The sequence below is a fragment of the Micromys minutus genome (genome assembly GCF_963924665.1).
Source record: "Micromys minutus genome assembly, chromosome: 3".
Taxonomy (NCBI): domain Eukaryota; kingdom Metazoa; phylum Chordata; class Mammalia; order Rodentia; family Muridae; genus Micromys; species Micromys minutus.
The window spans coordinates 50,824,610-50,844,327 of NC_137972.1; the positions used below are offsets into that span (position 1 = coordinate 50,824,610).

The window sequence follows — 19,718 nt, forward strand, 5'->3', positions numbered from 1 at the left end:
TTGCCATGATCATCCTTTGCCCACAGAGCCATCTTGCTGGCCCTTTCCCTACAGTGTGTGTGTGTGTGTGTGTGTGTGTGTGTGTGTGTGTGTGTGTGTGTTTCTTGGTGCAGTTTGCTAATTCGTGGTTTCTAGTACTGGGTTTAATATGTAGTGCTGAGACTTCTGTATGCAAGAAACCTGGAATGATTCTTAGGGGTGTTGATTCCTTGTTGATTCTGGGCATTGCCTTTTGCAAACTGTAAAACCTAGACTGCTTTGATAGATGGCCCAAGCATTCAGGAGGTGGAGGCAGGAGGATCCCGAGTTCAAGGGCATTCTTTGTTACCTATAGAGTTCCAGGCTAACCTGGACCACGCCTGAGAGCGGTTAAAAACAATCAGAGCATTAGATTAAATAAATACAAATATAAAGCACGGATTAAAAATGAGGATCAGCTCTTCATTGAAAGGATCATGACCGGCTGTTCTTCTAGCAGGTGGGCTTTCCTGAAAAGTCTCCCTTGGTGTTCTCTTCCCGATCTTAGGTTGTGGACACAGACGATTCTTTCTGAAGCCGGATTTCTGCTCTCCAGCCTACACTCTTGCTGCGATCACATGCAGGTTGCTAGTATGTGGGCAGACTTCCATACATGGTGTGAGGAGCAGACATGACTTCATGCTTTGCTGCAGACAGAAGAACTGCCAAGGCTCAGGCGCCCCGTTCCCCCCAAGACTTTCTAGGTTTGGAATCCTCTTCTCTGGTGATGTGGTAACCAGACCACAGGGGATGCTGTGGATCTGTGGGCAAATTACCTTGCAGATTCCCAAACCTTGTCCTCTAGGATGCTGGAGTTCCCAAGTGCATCTCAGAGCCCCACCCACAGCATTGGAAAACATTCTGTAGCACTCTACTGTGACCAACCTGAAGGCAATCTTCAGTCAGGCTTCATGAAGTGTGATCGACTGTGTTTATTGTACTGCTTGACTCAGGGGTGGGACGGGATGACCTGACAGGCTTCTTTAAGGGAACACTGCTCACAAGCATTCGGAATTAAATTATTCTTTTGTTTACAGATCGTCTGTAATTCCTGTGCCAGGGGAAGTAATATCTCCTCTGACCTCTGTGGGCACCAGGCATGCCTGTGTTGTACAGGTATATGTAGGCAAAACACACGTACACATAAAATTAAAAAAAATCATTACAAATTTAAAATAAAAATTTAAATTAGATTTGTGTGTGTGCTCAAGCATGGAGGCCAAGGTCAGCCTGCAGGAGTTTGCTCTCTCCTACCTTGTGGGTCTCAGGGATCAAATTACTCTCGCATTCTGCCTTCTTAGTGGACTAAATTACCCTTTTGTCTCAGCTCTTGGGATGCTGAGGCAGGAGGATTGCTGCAAGTTTGGTGCTAACTTACTGGTTGTGAGATGTTGTTTCAAAGAAAAGAAGACAGAGGTCCCAAAGATATTGCTCAGGGTTAAATAGGCCACACTCCTTTTGCAGAGAATTCAGTTCCCAGGATCCCTGTCAGGTGGTTTACACTGCCTGCATTAAGCTACAGTGGCTGTTGGCTTCCTTGGACATCCTCTACTTATGCCCCCCACCCCCCACATACATGCACACACATATGCAGTTAAAATAAATCTTTAAAATGTACTATTGGGTGTTCATTGGTCTTGAAATACTCTCCAGGACAGAAGACTCCTTCAGTTTGCAGATCTTTTTTATTCCATTCCCAGCTATTATTTCTACCCGAAGGCATGAAAACAGGGAGACCTGTTTCTCCGCATCCACTTGGAAGGTGTGTGCTTATGTGGACTGCATGCGTAGTGCACATGTTCCTGTTCATGCGTGCACATAGGAGTTGGAACTTTCCTGTTACTATTTTCTGAGGTATTGCATTTGGCTTAATTTATGCCCATGTGAGCTCTGCTTCAACAACAGTTCTGAGATACACAGAAAAAAATGGGAGAGGAACCGGACAACATTGATCTGATGGCGTAGGCGGTCAGGATGATGTAAGGATGAAAGGAATGCAGACAGAGCTGGGCAGGCTGCACACACCCGTAGTGCCTGTTATTCAGGAGGCTGAAACAGGAGGATCACAAGGTTGGGGGAGCCTGGGCTACAAGATGAGACCCAAACAATCAAAAAAGAAGGAAGGAAGGGAGAGAGGGAGAGAGGGAGAGAGAGAGAGAGAGAGAGAGAGAGAGAGAGAGCGCACAGCCAGCTAGGCAACAATTACTTGACTACTAAATGCAGGTCCAATTTTGGTTTAAAAAAAACTTGAGGGACAGTCATGTTTAGAATCAAAGCAAATTTCTTAAATATGTTGGATATGTAATGAAAACCCTTTAACCGTTTGGTGTTTTTCTTCCAAATGAACAGCGTTTCTACTCCATTTCTATAAAGCCTAAGTTAGATTTAATGTGCTGGAACAAATGTTTTCCAGAAGACTCTCGCGCCTTAGTTTTCCTGACCCTGTGTTCAGTCAAGACACCAGCAAGTCAAAGCTTCCAGAGGCGGCAGATATGTATCACAGTGTTAATTTCTCTCTCCCTACACACATCCGTAAGTGTGTGTGTGTGTGTGTGTATGTGCGCGCGTGCGCGCGCCCACATCCAGGCACTATATTTCACTAGCCGGCTATCAATCTATGCTGATCCTTAAGTGCCAAACTTACAGGTTCTCTCTCTCTCTCCCTCTCCCCCCCCCCCCGCCCACAGTCAATAAAGAGTACGTCACGGATAATTTCTTGAAAACTGTACTTTAAAGGTTCCGATTTTCAAAACAAAACACACCACCACAACAGCCCCCCCCCCCCCCCCATATCCAAGTCCAGAGCATTTCCCGAACTATCCTTCAACTAACTAGGGGCGGGGAAGTGGGCGTACCCTCGAGATTCAATTTCTTCAGCACACATTCATTTCGGTAGTCAGGGACATGAATCTGGATTTAAGATATCGAGAAGAACGAGTTTGGAGCAGAAATGAGAAAGGGGGCCCCACCTCTGAGGAAATCGCTGAGAAACTCATGAAACTTTCAAATCTTTTTTTTTCCTCCTGGAAGGCACCAGAAAAAAGGGTGCTCATTTGTTGTAAATCCACCATGCTGTTTGTAGTCTAGGAGAGCAGAACAAACTTTGGGGTCCAGATGGCTCCCAAACCTCTGAATTACAGTCGCAGCTTTCTATCCTCCCCTTGGCTCAATGGACCAATGCTTAGGCCACTTCTCCAAATTCTGATACTCGATAGCCCAAATCCTGCAAGTTTCCTTTAAGAGGAGGCAACACGCCCCTCCTTTTCCCCGCCCAGTCCCCGCCTTTCACACCTTGGGTGGGAAAAGCCAGCGGAGGCGGGACCGCGGGGAGCGAGCGCTCCTACGGGTTTGGAAGCCGACCGGGGCTCCGGAAGCCAATAGGCGACGGGCAGGGCGGGGCGTAACCCTGCAGTCCCGCAGCCAACGTGGGCCGCTCTCCTCTCCGGGGCCCCAGCGGAGGGGTGTGTGAGGGCGAGCAGCCGGGGCGGGGCCTGGGGCCGCGGGGCTGGACCGTGGCGCGGCCGGCCGCTGATTGTTCGCAGCGCCGAGGCTCCGTGCGCTGCGGCCGTTCCGGGACGGTGAGGCGCGTGGGGTCCACCGCTATCAGTTCAGAGCCCCCAGTGAGATGCCCGCCGGCGCCACGCGCAGAGGTCGAGGCTGAGCGTTCTCAGTCCTCAGCGGCGGCGGCTCTCGGCGTGCGCCCGGGCTCCGAAGGCTACGCGCTGCGCGGCGGGAAGGGCGAGCAGCGGCGGCCGAGCACTCTCCGCAGGACTCCACAGAGTTCGTCGCGCGCGGGGCTCGGCCCGGATGGGCGCGGGGGTGGCGGTCCCCGCTGGGTGCTGCGAAGCGGCCGGGACGGAGCGTGCGGGCTGAGCGCCGCGGCCGCGGAGCCGACTGGGGCCGGACGTCCATGCCCCGGCGCGGAACCTAGCGCGGAGCGCAGCCCGCGGCCGCCGGCACCTCGCAGCCTTCGCTCCCCGGCTTCGCGGCGCGCTCCAGACAAGATGGCGCAGCCGGGTCCCGGAGTGCTCGGGGCCCCGCGTCTTGCGCCTCGCCTTCTGCTCTGGCTGCTTCTGTTGCTGTTGCTGCTACTGCAAAGGCCGGAGTCCGCGGACGCCCAGGCCGGCCCGCGGGAGCCCTGCGCGGCCGCTTGCACTTGCGCCGGGGACTCACTGGACTGCAGTGGGCGAGGGCTGGCGACGCTGCCCCGGGACATGCCCTCCTGGACGCGGAGCCTGTGAGTATTGCCTTCGTCTCTCACCCCCGGCGCTGTCACTTAAGACGGGGACTGCGGGTGTTCTTAGCCGGGGAGCGTGCGGAGTGCGCTCTGTGTTCAGGGAGACTTGTGGGTGGCCGAGTGGAGGTCACGCGTGGGAGCTCTGGAGAGAGGACTCTGCCTCTGGGGTTTGAAGGTGAGCGCGATTCTGGAGAAGGCTTGCGTTGCAGCGAGCTTGAGCATGTGTTTTCGTGAGTATGCAGGACGCGGGCGATCGTGTAGGGGTGATTGAGTGTGCTTCGTGAAGTGTGGAGGCCAGCGAGTGTGGGGCGTGGAGGTGAGCCACTGGTTTGTGATTTGAAGGTGAGTGAGCTGTCGAGCGCGAAGTGCGTGTTTGTGGGTGTATGAGTGGAGAGGAGGTGAGCGAATTTGTGTGCATGCGAGACGGACGATGGCAGAGTGTGGGAGTCTGGTTAGGATCTCTATCTTTTTTCCTGTCCTGTAATCCAGCCCTTTGGTGTTGAGTTCCCTCAACTTACCTCCAGTTGGTAATGAATGACAGTGACACTCATCTCCAGCGTTCGTTCTATTTATATTATGTAGTAGTGAGTGTGTTGCAGTCTCCTGATCATCAGAGAATGGTGGCAGCTTGATTTGGCATTGGCCAAGGCAAAAGGGACCGTGCCCTTGGAGAACCCAGAAGTTGAGAAGCTTTGAGAAAGTTCTTGGAGAGATGTCTGAGTGTGGCTGTTTGCTCTTTTCCACATGGCTGGCACGCACAGGAACTGTGTTCCAGAACCCTTCCTGTCTGTTCCCTGGGGTCCCCTTGGGCTTGATCCACTGGGGTGGGTCTGGTCCCACCCTCGAGTCTCTCCTCCATAAATGGCACAAGTTAGATGTGGAGTAGAGCTACCTCAGGAGAAGTTGACAGGGGGCCTGGCTGGTTCTGTCAGTTTGTTTCACCCCACAGAGGTGTACTTCTGTGCTGCTGGGATTTGGGCCTATTGGGAGTGAGTGGGATACTTCTTCCAGGACATTTGGCAGGAACAAAAAGATGTTAGATTTCTGTAAACATAGTGGAATAGAATAACATTGTTATACTTCAAAATAAAAACAAAACAAAACTTAGACCTTCGTGGAATCCTGCTCAGCTATCAGTAATTAACATCTCTAGAACTATTAGTACCTTCCAGAAAAAGGCCTGGCTTGAGTAATCTGCTTCTCACTTGAGCAGTTGAATGTCTTTCCTAGGACATAGAAGAAGTACAGCAGTAGCTTGAGTCATGACACTTGTTGTTTTAAAAAGAAAATCGACTACAGACGGATACAGGCTTTAACGCACACCTTTGGCTGATGGCCATCCATGGGGCCCTGATTATCTGACTGTCTTGAAGGAGAGGTTCTTTTCTAACAAGACTGTGTTCTCAGAATGAGGCCTAGGTGTTTACATTGATCACTTGGGCAGGCGTCTCTATCTGCTTCCTCTCTGGAACCCCGCTACTGAAAATGCCTGGTCTTAGAGTGAGTTTTAACCCACTGGCTCTGTCAGTTACTGGGAGGTCAACACACTATTGCTCTTTGCTAAGATTTTATTTATTAATAGTTGAGGCAGTTTGGGACATTTCAGGTTTTAAAAAAATTTGCATACTTAAGGTGGGAATTTTTTTTTTATTAGTAAGTAATAGAACCATGTGGGTAGAGTCAGAATGCCTTCTCAAGTGTTCACCTGTTGGAAGACTTGCAAAGCCATGTGTCAGGGACGTTCTGAGGGAGGCTCTCCGCTCAGGAGCCATACTTCCTGGAGAGGACCAAGCCGGCTCATTTGCACTTGCTTTTTGTCACAAGACCCACCTGGCTTTGCCCTTTTTTGGAGCAGAACTTGCTTCATTTTAAGCTTTTGGTTGCCTACAAGAGACAGTTCACACAGCATAAATGCCTTTAAAATTGCAGTCTCCTTTATCACGCAATTTAATCATCACTGAACACCAGACTGGGTATTTGGGTTCCAGGAGGTATGACTCTACTGAAGATGGTTTTAATGGATTAGTTTTAAGATTCAATCAGCTTGGGTTCTGGGTTAGTGTGCTGCATGTGTGCACACAGACACACAGGCCTTTGAAGAATACTTGTAAGTTTATTTTATTTCTGCTTAAGTGAAATCAAGTGTGAATTGTCTCCTAACCTTCATAGTTTTCAAATTATTTCCCCTCCTGATATTGAGGGTTGAACCTAAGGTCTGGAGCATGCCAGGCAAGCTCAGTGAATTCTGAACTGTTTCTCCAACAGCACTGCGTTCCTTTTAAACCATCGCTTTTGTTTTGGCTGGATAGCAAATGGAGAAGGTCTCCGTATATAATACAATGAAGTATCTTGTATTTTCACTGAATTTACACCTTTTAAGGTCATTGTGTCTAGAAAATGCTTTGAGCTGTTTTATAAGCCTATGAAGTAGATTTACCGCGGCCTGCTCAAACAGTTTCAGGCTGTGGGTTTGTGATAACAAGAGACCTGGGCTTACTGGTCTTTGTAAACAGTACATTTACTTTTGGAGTTGCTCTTAGGCCAAGTGTAGAGAAGCTAAAGGTTTTTAATAGTGAATAAAAATTTAGTGTGAGTAGAAAACTCGGAGTGATGCTGATGGAGGAAAACTGATCCCTCTCCAAGGCCGAGGATAACGTATTCTTTCCGGCGACTCAGTGGGGGAGTATAACTGAGTCGTGTTCTGTGGCACCAGTGGGGTTGGCATGGTCCACTCAGAACACTGGTAAATAGCGCCAAACACCTCCCAGACCCTCACAACAGGCTGAACTTCTTAGAACTTAGGTGTTTGCTCTCCTTGAAACTATTTTTGAGAGCATGGTTTCCGAAGCTCTTTAAAAAGTATTGCAGATTTACTTTAGACTGTTTCTCACCTGTCTAAATGTGAGCAGAGTTTAGTTTCAAATTGCTGTTGGTGTTACCATTCTGAGAGGCAACCTGTGGCCTGTTGGGGATGGGAGGTAGGTAGGCTTAGGAGGGCAATCCTTGGATTCTTGTTCAGTGGAGGAAGGGAACAGGGATTCAAAAGCAAGGTCCTTTAGGAGAGGACTCGGAATGTAGCCATCCTGAGTCCCAGTAGTGAGCGTTTATTGATTTGCTTCTCTTGTATGATGTGTTTGCAGTATCAGGTTGACTGGCTCAAATCTGGCTTTACTGGTTTAAGCACTGAAGTGGTGGTTATGGCTACATTAGGCAATATGCATTCTGTGCTTTCACAGTAGAGTTGGGGAACAAGAAGAGCCCCCTACCCCCGCCCCCACCCCGTGTCTGTCAGATTCTACAGCTGTGCTTCCAGGGCTAGCTGTGCAAAGTGTTGTGAATTAAGGTTCTGGAAATTTTCTATCTTATGCAAATTAGATGACCAGATCCTTTTAGAATCCAACGTGTGTGTGTGTGTGTGTGTGTGTGTGTGTGTGTGTGTGTGTGTGCGCGCGCGAGAGCGAGCGAGTGTGCACCCCAGCTGGTTCATGGTCCCCCTTTGCCCTTTCTTTTACTTTTGTCTCATATCACTTTAAGGGCTCAGCAGAACTTGAGCTTGTTTCGATTTGGGGTCCGAGGTTGTTTGAAGTAGAGATGAATTTATTTATTTTATGGTGCTAGGGATCTGAACTCACTGCCTGGGACATGCTAAACAACTGTGCTTCCCTGCTGAGGAGCTCCACCCCCAGCCCTACAGATCTTGAGGATGCTTGCACCTTTCAAAGTTTTCTCTCCTTTGAGGCCATTTGACAAGATCTGTAAGGATGGGCTCAAACCCAAGGCTTTGCAACTTTTAGGCAAGCAGCCTATTAACTGAGCCACATCCTCACTTTGTCCCCTTCGAGGCACTGTTTTAAGAATTGGTGTGCTCATCTCCTTCTATAGTTACATATAGTTACTAGATTTCACAAACTTTGGACTTCTGAGTGTATTATAGGCAGTGATTCTTAAGGTCTTGAGAAGGCTGGGGACAGTGCAGCATGCTGTGTTAAGAGCTTCTTTCTGTCCCATGTCCCCATATGCCTGCTCTCCAGCCTCCTCCCTATTTGGCTAATTGTCTCTCCTGGGTTCCCTGGGCTGCTTCCCTGACCAGTTGGGTTGCCCTCTGGCTGACCTTTTTCACTGTCAGGCTCTATGCTCACAATGAAAGAGTCTCTTCCCTTCTCTGCAGAAGTGTTTCCGTGCTGCAAAGCCTTGTCAGTACGGACCGAAGTGCCCCAGAGCTGGCTAGAGGCTAGTGAGACACCTGGCTCTAAACTATGCACCTGCCTGGGAGAGAGGTCTGTGAGATAGGAAAGCCAGATAGATGGTGTCTGTTCAAAGTAGCCCGTGGCTTTTTAAAAGTGAGAGGGAAATCTAGAAGAGGGATTCACTGAATTGAAAGTTGCTCTAAACATAAGAATGGTGGTGGTTTTGTTGGTTTTTGTCAACTTTCTCTTCCTTGTCCTTTCTCTTCCTCCTCTTCTTCCTCCTCTTCTTCCTCATCTTCCTTCTCCTCTTCCTCCTCTCTTCCCTCATTTGTTTAAAGGGATTCCTCTTGCTTACTCTATAGGTCTCAAGACTGAGTTTCCTGGGTAAGCCTAACTTTTAACTAGTTTTGATGAGCTTGGTGACATTTACTCACTGGGGACCTTCTCCCTCCTCAGCAATCACAGCTTGAAACCCTGGGGGTCTTTCAGAAGTCAACAGGACTTTGGGCTGTGTTAATATTCAGAGTTGATTACAAAGGAAGCTCTTTCAAAAGTTAAAGCTTTGTCTTGAGAGGGAGAAAAGGGTGGAGGGAAAAAGTCTTACTCTGTGGAAGAAAAATACACAAAAATCTCAGTTGGTGTCTGGCCCATGGGAGTTTTAGGGATCATTAGTAATATGCTAAAAGCTTAGGTGTGGTTTCGAACCAGTGGGGTCCATTAAGGGTGGACTTCATTACTTCAGTTCTTGCTCTGTGCTAGTAGCAAACAAGTTATCTTCAGCTGTTCCTGGTAACGTTGCAGATTTGGTTCTGTTTGCTTATGGACCTTGTTGAAGACCAGACATTAAACTTTGTACAGTGGAATGAAATCACATTCATTTATTGATTTAGTTCAAGTATTTTTTGTACTAATGAAGATTTCAGGTTTTTACCAGTTAAGTTGCAAACTGCCAGTTTCTGTCCATGCTTTCTTGGGTGGACGTTCTTTTTCTCCTGCAAGAGGTCCATGCCCTTTTTCTATGCGTTTTGTGTAATTCATTTGTGGGTTGAAACATTTTGATTACTTTAAATTATGTGTATATGCCTGAGTGGCTGTATGTGGGGTATATACACCCACGAGTGCAGGTGTCCCTGGATGTCAAAAGTGTTGGGTTCTCCTGGAGCTGAAGTCACAGGCGGTCATGAGCTGCCTGGTCTGGGAGCTAGGAACTGAATACAGGCCTTCCAACAGAGCAGCAAGTACACTTAAGTTCCCAGCTTTCTCTCTGGCCTTTATCATCTCTTCCTTGGACCCAAACATATTTTGCATAGACTTCTAAAACACCGTTCCACAGTCTGCTAGTAAAAGTTGTTCTATTTTTTCAAAAGTGGTTTCTTCCTTTCTCTGGGTCTTGTACTCAGGGATTCCCTGCCTTGTTCTTTGTACCCTCTCTAAATGGGCATTGGGTCCTTATGCCCTGGTGTCTGATTAGTGGGATGGAGGGGAATGGTATGAATGGAACTTCCTTTATACTTGTTGGTACTGTCCACCTTTCAGGGCGCATGGGGTGAGGGTGGGGGCACCTGGAGCCACCCTTCCCTTGGGAGTGATGACGGAAGGCTTGAATGTTCTTCTTAAGGGTTGTTTCTGGTATCTCACTCTCCAGCACTTTGCCCCTGTTTCTTTCAAGGGAATGACAGTATCCTATCTTGTAACTGCCCTGAGGACGGTTATACTGTGCATGTGTGCCGTTGCTTCCTCTGTGGAGCTCACCAGTTGAAGGTGAAGGTGGCAGTACCTCAGATCTTGCATCCGTTCTCATGACTAGTCTGTCCAAGCTACATTTCCCAGTGACGAAAGGCTTTCCTGGGGAAGGTTTACTTTTCAGATAGGAAGGAATCCTTTGGTGTGGGAGCATAGCATGACTCATAAGCCAGGCATCGTGCTTCAGCCGCCGTCCTGGTGGTTCAGGAAAGCTGCAACAGGTAGGCTTCGTGTGCCTTGGGAGTCTCAGATGAATAGGCAGGAAGCTGTACACAGTTGCAGTCAATTATACAATTAGCAGAAATTGTTGAGGTAGTTTAAAATCTATTCCAGTTGTACAAATACTGCCTATGTAGCATTATGCTTTTGGGAAGGTGCATGGGAAAAAGCAGGAAAGTGAGAAGTCCTTAAACCAATCACTTTATCCTCTTGTTTCTCAAGGCTTCATTGAAATGAGCGCCACCCAAATGCAGGAAGCTTCATAGCGTGGAAGAATGCAGGTGTGCTCTTCCAGATGAGATTAGGTTACAGTCTTTAGGGCTGGCTGGTTCTTACTGCTTACCCACCTCTGTTTGGAAAGACTTGGAGCAGAAGAGGTGGGAGCGGAGACAGTTATTGGTTGAAGGCAGTTGACAAGTTTCATTTGTTTTGGTCTGTTTACAATGGTGTGGTAACTTGTAGGTGGCACAGACAGTGAACGCAGGGCCATCTGAGGAGCCTGGCAAGGATGCACCTCGAAAAGCCATTGGCTGTGGCTCCTGGTGCACCTGTCTGTGAGTCCTTTCCCTTGTGAATGGCCATGGTTCACAGCCTTGCCCACCTGAACGGCTGCGATTGTTTGCACCCTTATTAATTACTATTTAACTAACCTAACCGGTAAGGCTCCTCATGCTAACAACTAGTGCGTTCATCTCCTAGAGGCCTGGATTCATCGCTGCTTCCTTGTGAACCAGGATACCGGTTCCAATCACCACTCCTTGAGTTTGTTTTGGCAAAAGACAAGAAAGAAAGGTCTGTCTTTGTGATCCATACGTCTCTTTCCTTTTATGATCAGCAGGAATAAATGAGTACCTTCCCCCCACAAGTGGCCCTGTCCCATTCTTTTAAAAGCTGGTTTAAAAACCAAAGTCAGTCCTTAAAATTTGTCTTCTGTAGCTTCTTTGTACAGAAGCGAGCAGTTGCCTCCGTCCCACTCCCTGCCTGTCCTTTGACCCTTCTACTAATTTATAATTAGCTGTTCAAATAATTCACTGCTCAACTCACCAGAGCACACATTGCACTGGTAAATTCTTCTGGATTGCCTACTTGATGCCGGCTGTTAAGGACCACTAGGACTGAGCTTCTGAACGGGATCATGCATGCATAGCACTAGGTCCTGCGGTACCAGCACTCTATATTTGAAAGCATTTGCACTTTGGGTTGGATAACAGGAAGGGCTGTGAAAACTGTCAGCTGACTGGGACAAAGCCTATTGCAGAGAGAACTTTTTTTATTCGTGTGAGATGATTAGAAAGATTGGCCTGAAAACCAATTCTGAGTTGAGAAAATGTTTGCCACAGAGCCTTCGTTAATGTAGGGCGTTTTCTTCTTACCATTATGTTATAAAAGAGACAAGTAGACTGTATCAATGATGCCATGAGTTCTGAAACTGTCAGCCATCTTCAATAATTGCCAACTCATTCCTGTCTCATAGGCTCCATGCTCCAGTATTTTTTCTCCTTCTACAGTCTTTTTAAAGAAGTAAATCCAAAGCATGCCATTTTATTTGTGAATGTGTAGGACTTTCATAACGGTTTTTGGGGGGACATATGCACATGGCAACTCTTCACTTAAAGATGGCTTTAAGAAACATGAACATGAACAAGTTCTGAAAAACAATGAATTTGTTTTCTAAAGGTATTTCTGACACAGTATTTACAGGATATTTACTGAGCGCGTATTTCATGCACTCTGTTTTTTATATTCTCACATTACATGTTCTTTCCCCCCTACCTTTGGTTTTGTGAAGAGTGATTAAAAATTGGCAGGACCTGAGCTGCCCCTGATTAGTTTGTACAAATCTCCTTAGATCTCTTCTTTCTCATGGATCCTTAACTGAGAAGTTTCTTCCAAGCTATTATTTAGATTAGAATCTATTAGCAAGCAAATATAATTACAATGGGTCATTTAAAAGTGGTATTTTAGATATTCTCATTATTTAATGTAGAGATAATTAGCTGGTTGGTTGTAGCTAAGTCTTGAATCTGAATTGAGTTAACTCCTGTTTACTTTGCAGGGCCTGACCCTCCAGCTGTGTCTACTTGAGTCTGCTTTAAATAGAGTTAGAAGCACCCTATAAGAAAATCCCTCAAAAGTTCAGAGCCAGCTTCCTGGAACCCTCTGGGCTCCTTTTAGCTTCACACAGATTAGAACAATGCGTCTTCCCCCTTGCTACCGAGCAGTTTGTGTTGTAGAAGTCACAGCTCTGTTTTTCTGTTGGAGGATCTCTTTAAAATAAAGCTCATGATTTTCATATTCTGTCTGTGAAAACCCAATCCTAGGTAAATTATAGTGTTCAGTGGTTTAAAACCTAGCCATTTTAAGCTCACAGACTCAGTTAAGCATAATTAAACCACTGTCATATTTGATTAGATACCATTTACATTGGATCCTCTGTTTACAAAAGCATGCATATACAAAAGAGTTTGAGAAAAACTTACAGGTAGGAGAACTAACTGTCAGGGTCTGATTGTGACTTTAAGCTGTTTTGCAAATTGGGATGTGTGATACCTTGGTTCAGCTTCATGCTCACATACCTAGTTTTGAGTTTTCATTTTGCTTTTGACTAAAATTGTGTGTGTGTGTGTATGTGTGTGTGTGAGTGTGTGTGTGTGAGTGTGAGTGTATGTGTGTGAGTGTTTGTGTGTGTGTGTGTGTGTGTGTGTGAGTGTTTGTGTGTGAGTGTGTATGTGTGTGTGTGAGTGACTTCCTTTCTCCACCTGGGACAGTGTGAGTTTCTGGCACATGAGTGCCTGGTGTTTGCAAAACTCTATAAACAGCCAGAAGAGCTCATAGCTTCCAGGAAGTGGGTTGTTGATGCAACCAAGTGCTGGATGCTGAAGTTGATACTGGAGTGGGGGGATTGTCCGATCCTCTCCAGGAGAGGAGAGCCAGAAACCAAACCAGACTATTTACTAGCTATCAGGGCTCCTTTACTCCCAATTCACTGTTTTCTCAGACCCAATGTCTGTGTCTTGTCCACAGGTAATCTGTCCTCATGGAAGAGGCTCTGCCTTGCCCAAGAGAAAAACCAGAAATTCTGATAAGATTTTATACTTTGTATTTGAAATAATGTATGTACGTATATATGTTTGTTGTATGTGCATGTGTTCATATGCTGTGTGTGTGTTTGTGTACACTTGGTTGCACCCATGGAGCCCAGAAGAGGGTGTCAGAGGCCTTGGAGCTGGAGGTACAGGTGTTTCCAAGCCACCCAACATGGGTGCTGGAGTTCAGAGTCTGGTCCTCATGGTTGAACAGCAAGTGCTCTTAATCACTGAGCTCTCTCCAGCCCCTGAGAAGATTTCTAGATTATTTCACAAGTTTGTTTGAAATAGTATTTGGGAACAGTTTAATTATATTAAGTCTGGACCCACAAATGAAAAACGATTTCACCTCAAGTATTAATTATTTTGAGTCTGTAGAACTTTGTTGCATGTTTTTCTAAATATTCTTGCTCTTTGTTTGTTCTGGAGACAAGGCCTCCACTGTGTAGGCCAGGCTGGCCTTGAACTCACAGCTGTCCTCACGTCTCAGTCTCTTTAAGTGCTAGCATTGCAAGCATGTGCCACCATGCCTGCCTATTTACTTCCCTAAGAACAAAACAAAACAAACAAACACCCACAACCCCCCAAAACAGCAAGCAGACAAACAAACAAACAGCAATGTTCTTAAAAAGTTGAAGATGTAAATTCGCAGCTTCCATAGCTTTCTTTGGGCCAGAGGGGAACAGGAGGCAAGGCTGGGTCCCCTTCTGAAATAATTGTATGTGAAGTCTTGGTACTTAGTACATCTTTCCAGAGGAGAGGCGCTCAGAGCTTTAGAAATATCTTAAAGATGTTCTTGACTAGTGGGAAGGAAGACTACTGACTTAAGAAGATGTGAGTTTTCTAAAGCCGTGGATAAGACTGTTGTATGGAGACCAGCTTGCAGCTGAGTCTCAGCAGGCCTGGAGTTCTGTCCAGGCTACTGATGGTACTGTGACCTTGGGTTGGTCACCTGCTTCCCTATCTGTAAGAGACTTAAGACTTACAAAACTTCATTTTTAGGGTTATGATTCTGGCTAGTGTTTGTCAGGTTCACTGTAAGAGAGTAAGTGGGATTGTGTATGGGATTGCTTAGTTGAAAGTACTCTATAGCTTCTCTGCACAGATAGATACCCAGAGCAGCCGAAGGAGAAATGGAGCCATGGTTATTATTAAGGAGAACCAAATACTGCATTTAAAAGTACAGATGGTCCTTTCCCAGTCTGAAAGTCCAAAATGCTTCAGAATCGGACAGTTTTTGAGTACAAGTCTGACACAAGTGTAAAATCCCATACTGGGAACTTGGTTTTCATGTACAGAAGTATTAACATTAGTGTATAAAGTTGCCTTGAGGCTATGTGTATAAGGCATATATGAATCATAAATGAGTTCATGTTTTGCATCCTTAGGTGAATGACCCAAAACTTAAAAAAAAAAAAAAAAAAAAAAAAATACAACAAAAAACAAAAAAACTGAGATCTGGAAAATGGTGGCCCCAGTGCATTCTGGAAAAGGATTCTGGGCCAAAGAAAACTATGGGACCTGCAAACTTGATATCTTTGACTTAGCTTTTTAGGAACATAGCTTCAGAGAGAAGGCAGGAAGTTACAGGTTTTCTTAGGGCCACTGAGGACCACTGAGGGCCACTGAGGGCCACTGAGGGCCACTGAGGGCCACTGAGGGCGTCGTTAGATCAGTGATAATCTTTCAGCTCATGGGCTGGGAGTACAGATTCAGTAGCGACAGCTGCAAGGAAAGACACACCCACAGCTCTGTCCTTTGGAGCCAGCTTTCCTTTGGTTGTGTGCGTGAACATGCTGATTCAGAGTAGCTTTAAGCCATTTTCCCAGGGAGCTTTTCTGTGTGCCTTTCAGTGTGGATACTCAGTGACCTGACTCTTGTACAGCTCAGCGACTTCCTTCTCTAATTTTTGAATTTGCTATCCCGTTTTTAAAAAATTGTTTTGTTTAGTGTTTTTTTGTTGTTGTTCAGTAGATACCAGATTTACTTATTTATGGGTCTCCTTTTGGTCTTACATTGTTTTTGGAAAAAATCTTGATTTATGCCAAGTAGGAGTTCCATGGAGAAACTAGTAGGTTTTGTTTTCTGTGTTCTTTATTTTAAACAATTATTTGTGTTTATTTGTGTGTATGTGTTCTTGTTTCTATGGGTGTGGATATAGGTGTGGGGGAGTCTGGAGGCCAGTGTTGGGTGTCTTTCCTCTATGGCTCCCCACTTTATATTGAAGTGGTCTGTGACTGAGACTGAAGCTCATCCTTTAGGCTAGCTTGGGTGAGCACAGACTCCATCCAGAATCTGGTACTGAGGTTAGACACATGCATCCTTATTATTATGTGGGTGCGAGATCTTAACTCGGGTCCCTGTGTGCACACAGCATGCATTTATCTGCTAAGCTATTTCTGCAGCCTGTTCTCTTCACAGCCACCTTCTATGTGCACTTGTTCTCACTGGAGATTCTTGGCTTTCCCTTTTATTCATTTTTTTACTCTGTATGTTTTTATGAGATGAGGCCTTAGGGTGTTTTTCTGTTCTTCTTTTTAAAGCATGCTTCTGGGAGTTGGAGCTTGGTTTGGGGCTGCAACCTAGATGGAATGAAGTCGGAGGCCAGGGAGTGGTGTTTCGAACCTCTTGATATAAGTTTTGCAGGAATTAGAGGCTGCATTAGGACTGCATAGTCCAAACGGCCACTTAAAAAATCTTATTAAGAGCTGAGGATATAGCTCAGTTATTAACATGCATGAGATCCCGTGTTTCATCCCCAGAATGCATGTAACAAAATCCAAGTCCAATGGTTTGCACCTGAAATCCCAGTGCTAGGAGGGCAGAAACAGGCAGGTTTGCCCAAGACTCCAAGCGCAATCATCTTAGTCTATGTAATGATCAACAGACCATCAAGAGAGGTTGTTTCCTGTCTCAGAAAGGAAAGAGCAGGTGGTACCTGATGACATATGATGTTGTCTTACTTGCACATGTACATGTGTACCCCCCACATATACACAGGTGACAGATGTGCAGATACATATATATATGTGCAAGCCTTACACCTGTAGTCTCAGTACTGGGGAGGAGGAGCAGAAGACTCAGGAGTTCAAGGCCAACACCTACTATAAACTGAGGTTGAAGCCAGTCTGGACTGCATTTGATATTGTCTAAACAAGCAAACACAGATCAAAAGGCACCTCTTTTCTCTTGTGTTGTTTAAGATCAAAATAGCCCCAATGATTTTTCCATAGGCCCTGTGTAGAGAACTGAAGGCACATGGGGTGGGGTTTAGCTGTGAGGTACTGCTGTGTGTAGGATCTGTGTTGCCCTCATAACCCATTGAGGTACAGGGGTGACCCTGGCCTTCCTTAGGTGGGTGGGGAGCAGTGCTTCTTAGCTTGGAGTCAGGACTTTACTTGTATGTGAGAGAGAAACTTTGGAGAGAATATCGGACATAAAACAAAAATTACATTAAGACAGACCTCTCTTCCTTCCTCCTCTCTTATTTTCTATGTTCTACTTGAGAACCACTTCAAAGAATCAGATGTGCTGGTGCCGCAAGCCACACAGTTATTGTTAAAGAATTTGGAGATATAATTGAAAACAAACTGTTGAGCAGAGCAGATCTAGGCAAGTTCTAGCTTTGAGGGAGAAGGGATTCCAAGTTCTTCCTCTATTTGGAGCTGGTGTCTCAGAACACTTGTTCTGTAGATGAATCATCGGTGAACTCTACATCTGGGAGTTGTATGTTGGGAAATGGCGTTCTTTGTAAATGTAAGAAACATAAAAACTTAAAGTTACAGTGCAGTTGGAAAATTGTAGTCAGAGCTTAAAACAAAAACCTAACATTGTTGTGAACCAGCAGAGTGATTGGCCATGAGATTGTGGTTCTTACAATGAAATGTCCATCTCTGAAAGCAGTACCACAGCTAACTCACTTACTGGGACCCCTGTCCTTTGTTTTGGGGGCAGATGACATTTAGGAAACACCACAGATACCAGCTGTTCAGAATCATTAGCTATAGCAAGAGTGACTTTGGAGTTTGCGTTACCTAAACATTTGCTTTGTGCTCCTTAAGTCAGTTCAGCTTCCATTTGCCAGGGAAGGCCTTAGAGCATCCATGGTTCAGGCTCTGTGAGAAGAACATTCCGTCATCTGCGAGCTTCATGTCACAGTCTGTGGTTGGGAGATAAAGCAGCCTGTGGTCTCTGATTAAGAGTGGCACCCGTCTTTTGTTTGTCTGCGTGACTTTGGACAATTTGCTTTCTCTTTGCCACAGTTTATTCTTACCTAAAATGAGGATGACTAAAATACCCACCTTATTGAGCTCGTTTAAGGACAAATACCTAACATGTGGTTGAAGCCATACAGTTGTAATAGTTTATGTTTTTATAGCAGGACACATGTGTTAACTAATTTGATTATCACCCTGTTGAAATACATCATGGATGTTTTATACACCAAGTCCAGGGTTGGTAAAGGGCTAGTCAGGGCCTAGCAGAAGCTGGAGTTAGAAGTCTAGTCTGCTTACACATGATCATAATAGAAAAAAAACACTTTAAGACAGGTCCTGGCCCTTACATTGTTTTCAGCTCTGAGTTCCTTGAGACCAGTCACTGGCCCCTCTGCTGTTGAGTGGTCCAAATTACCCAGTTTTGGCATACAGTTGGTGCTTTATTAATGGTGTCTGAAATGTGATTTTGGAGTCCATGCTTCTTCCTGGTCTGGTTTGTGCTTTTCCTCTTTGGTGAAGAAGGTGGTAGCAGGCACATATGCCTTGCCATCTGTTGTTTATTGTTTCTGTTAGGTTGTGGTTTGTGTCCCTGTCGCATGTTTCTTTTGTTTCTGGAGCAACTGCCAATATTATATGCTTGTGGACCAAAAAAAGTAAACTATTTATAAACAGTAAAGTGTCCTTGGGTTCAGAAAGTGTTTTTCTCAAATGCCTGTATATTTGGTGGCTTTATTATAATCTCACTGATGTATCATTAGACAGTTTGCAGATTGAGGCTCATCTAAAGATGGGCAAGTCGGAGTCCAGCCTTGTGTAACCAGCACACAAACAGCCTTGGTGATAAGGCCCCGGTGTTAACGCTGACCCAAGCGGTGTATTTTTAACTCAAGAACATATAAACAGTTTAGCCTGCTGATGGAGTTTATACTTGCCTGAAATCCTTGGCAAGCCCAGGGTTGGGTGGTGCTGAGGAATACATGTGGTCTTAGGAGAATGCTGCGACCAGCAGCTACCCATGGCCCCCAACCCTTCATTTTAGAAGGAATGCAGAGATGGAAGGAATGAAGGGGCATGCTGGTTGCTGATTTGTATGGTACATTTTACACTGAACTTTAAAAAGAACCTTTTCTTTGTGTTGTGTAGGCGTGAGGTGGGGGGTAGAGAGAGCTGTTGACTCATGTTTTCTCTGTGCTTCCTCCCCTCCCCTCTCAAGCCACAAGGGGTCTTTGCAGAGTCACAAATTAGAATTTTCTTCCTGCTGCAGGCTGTCCACTCACTCTTGAGCTTCCTAGCCGGTTCCATGCCCTTGCTATCATGTGGGGCTGTTTCTAGCTCTGTGCTGCCAGCTTGTCCTGTGTATGTCTGCAAGAAGGTTCTCAGTGTTTGAGACTTCCGTCTTTCCTTCTGATCCCCTGCAAACTGTCATTTGTATTCTCTTTGGCTTGGATTCCCATCCAGAAGACCCTGCACTACTTATAGGCTTTGCAGGATGTTAAACTTGCCTGAGAGTTGAGGCTGCCTTTCTTTCTAATGCTTCATTTTCTTTTTTCACAGAATCTAGCCTCAAGTCTGACATGTAATGTGCTCAGTCAGCACAGATGCAGGTGTACAAAGACTGACAGCCCTCCTTCCCTCTCTGGCAGGTGTGGATAGCTCAGGCTGGCTCAAGTCTGCTAAGTAGTAGAGAATAACCTTGAACTCCTCTTCCTCCTCCCAAGTGCTGCCGTTACTGGTGTGCACCTGCTGTATTCAAGGACAGGGATAGAACCCAGAGCTCCATGCATGCTGGGCAGGTTTAGTCTACCGACTGAGCCCGATCCTGGCCCGTGGTCTTCTCTCTACTTTTCTAAGTCCAGTAGAGATGGATAGAACAGCTAGGGCTTCCCAGGGCTGTGTATCTGTTCATTTTCTACTGACCCATTTGTGTGGCAGCCCCCTTTGTCTTCTACCAAGTGCTCATGTTGAAAATTTAGAAGATCAGGAAGGTTTTAACACCTTACAACAGGAGTTT

The 19,718-nt window shown here is 45.9% G+C and overlaps 1 protein-coding gene across 1 annotated transcript in view; it reads left to right on the plus strand.

The window, feature by feature from the left end:
* Positions 1 to 3,317: 3,317 nt before the first annotated feature.
* Positions 3,318 to 19,718, plus strand: part of LRIG1 (leucine rich repeats and immunoglobulin like domains 1) — a gene marked incomplete at its 3' end in the record, with an annotated part of 94,695 nt that continues 78,294 nt past the window's right edge. The window contains exon 1 of the mRNA XM_080914526.1: positions 3,318 to 4,255. Coding sequence (XP_080770652.1) covers positions 4,023 to 4,255 — 233 coding nt within the window. The 5' untranslated portion in view covers positions 3,318 to 4,022. The remainder of the gene's footprint in view (positions 4,256 to 19,718) is intronic.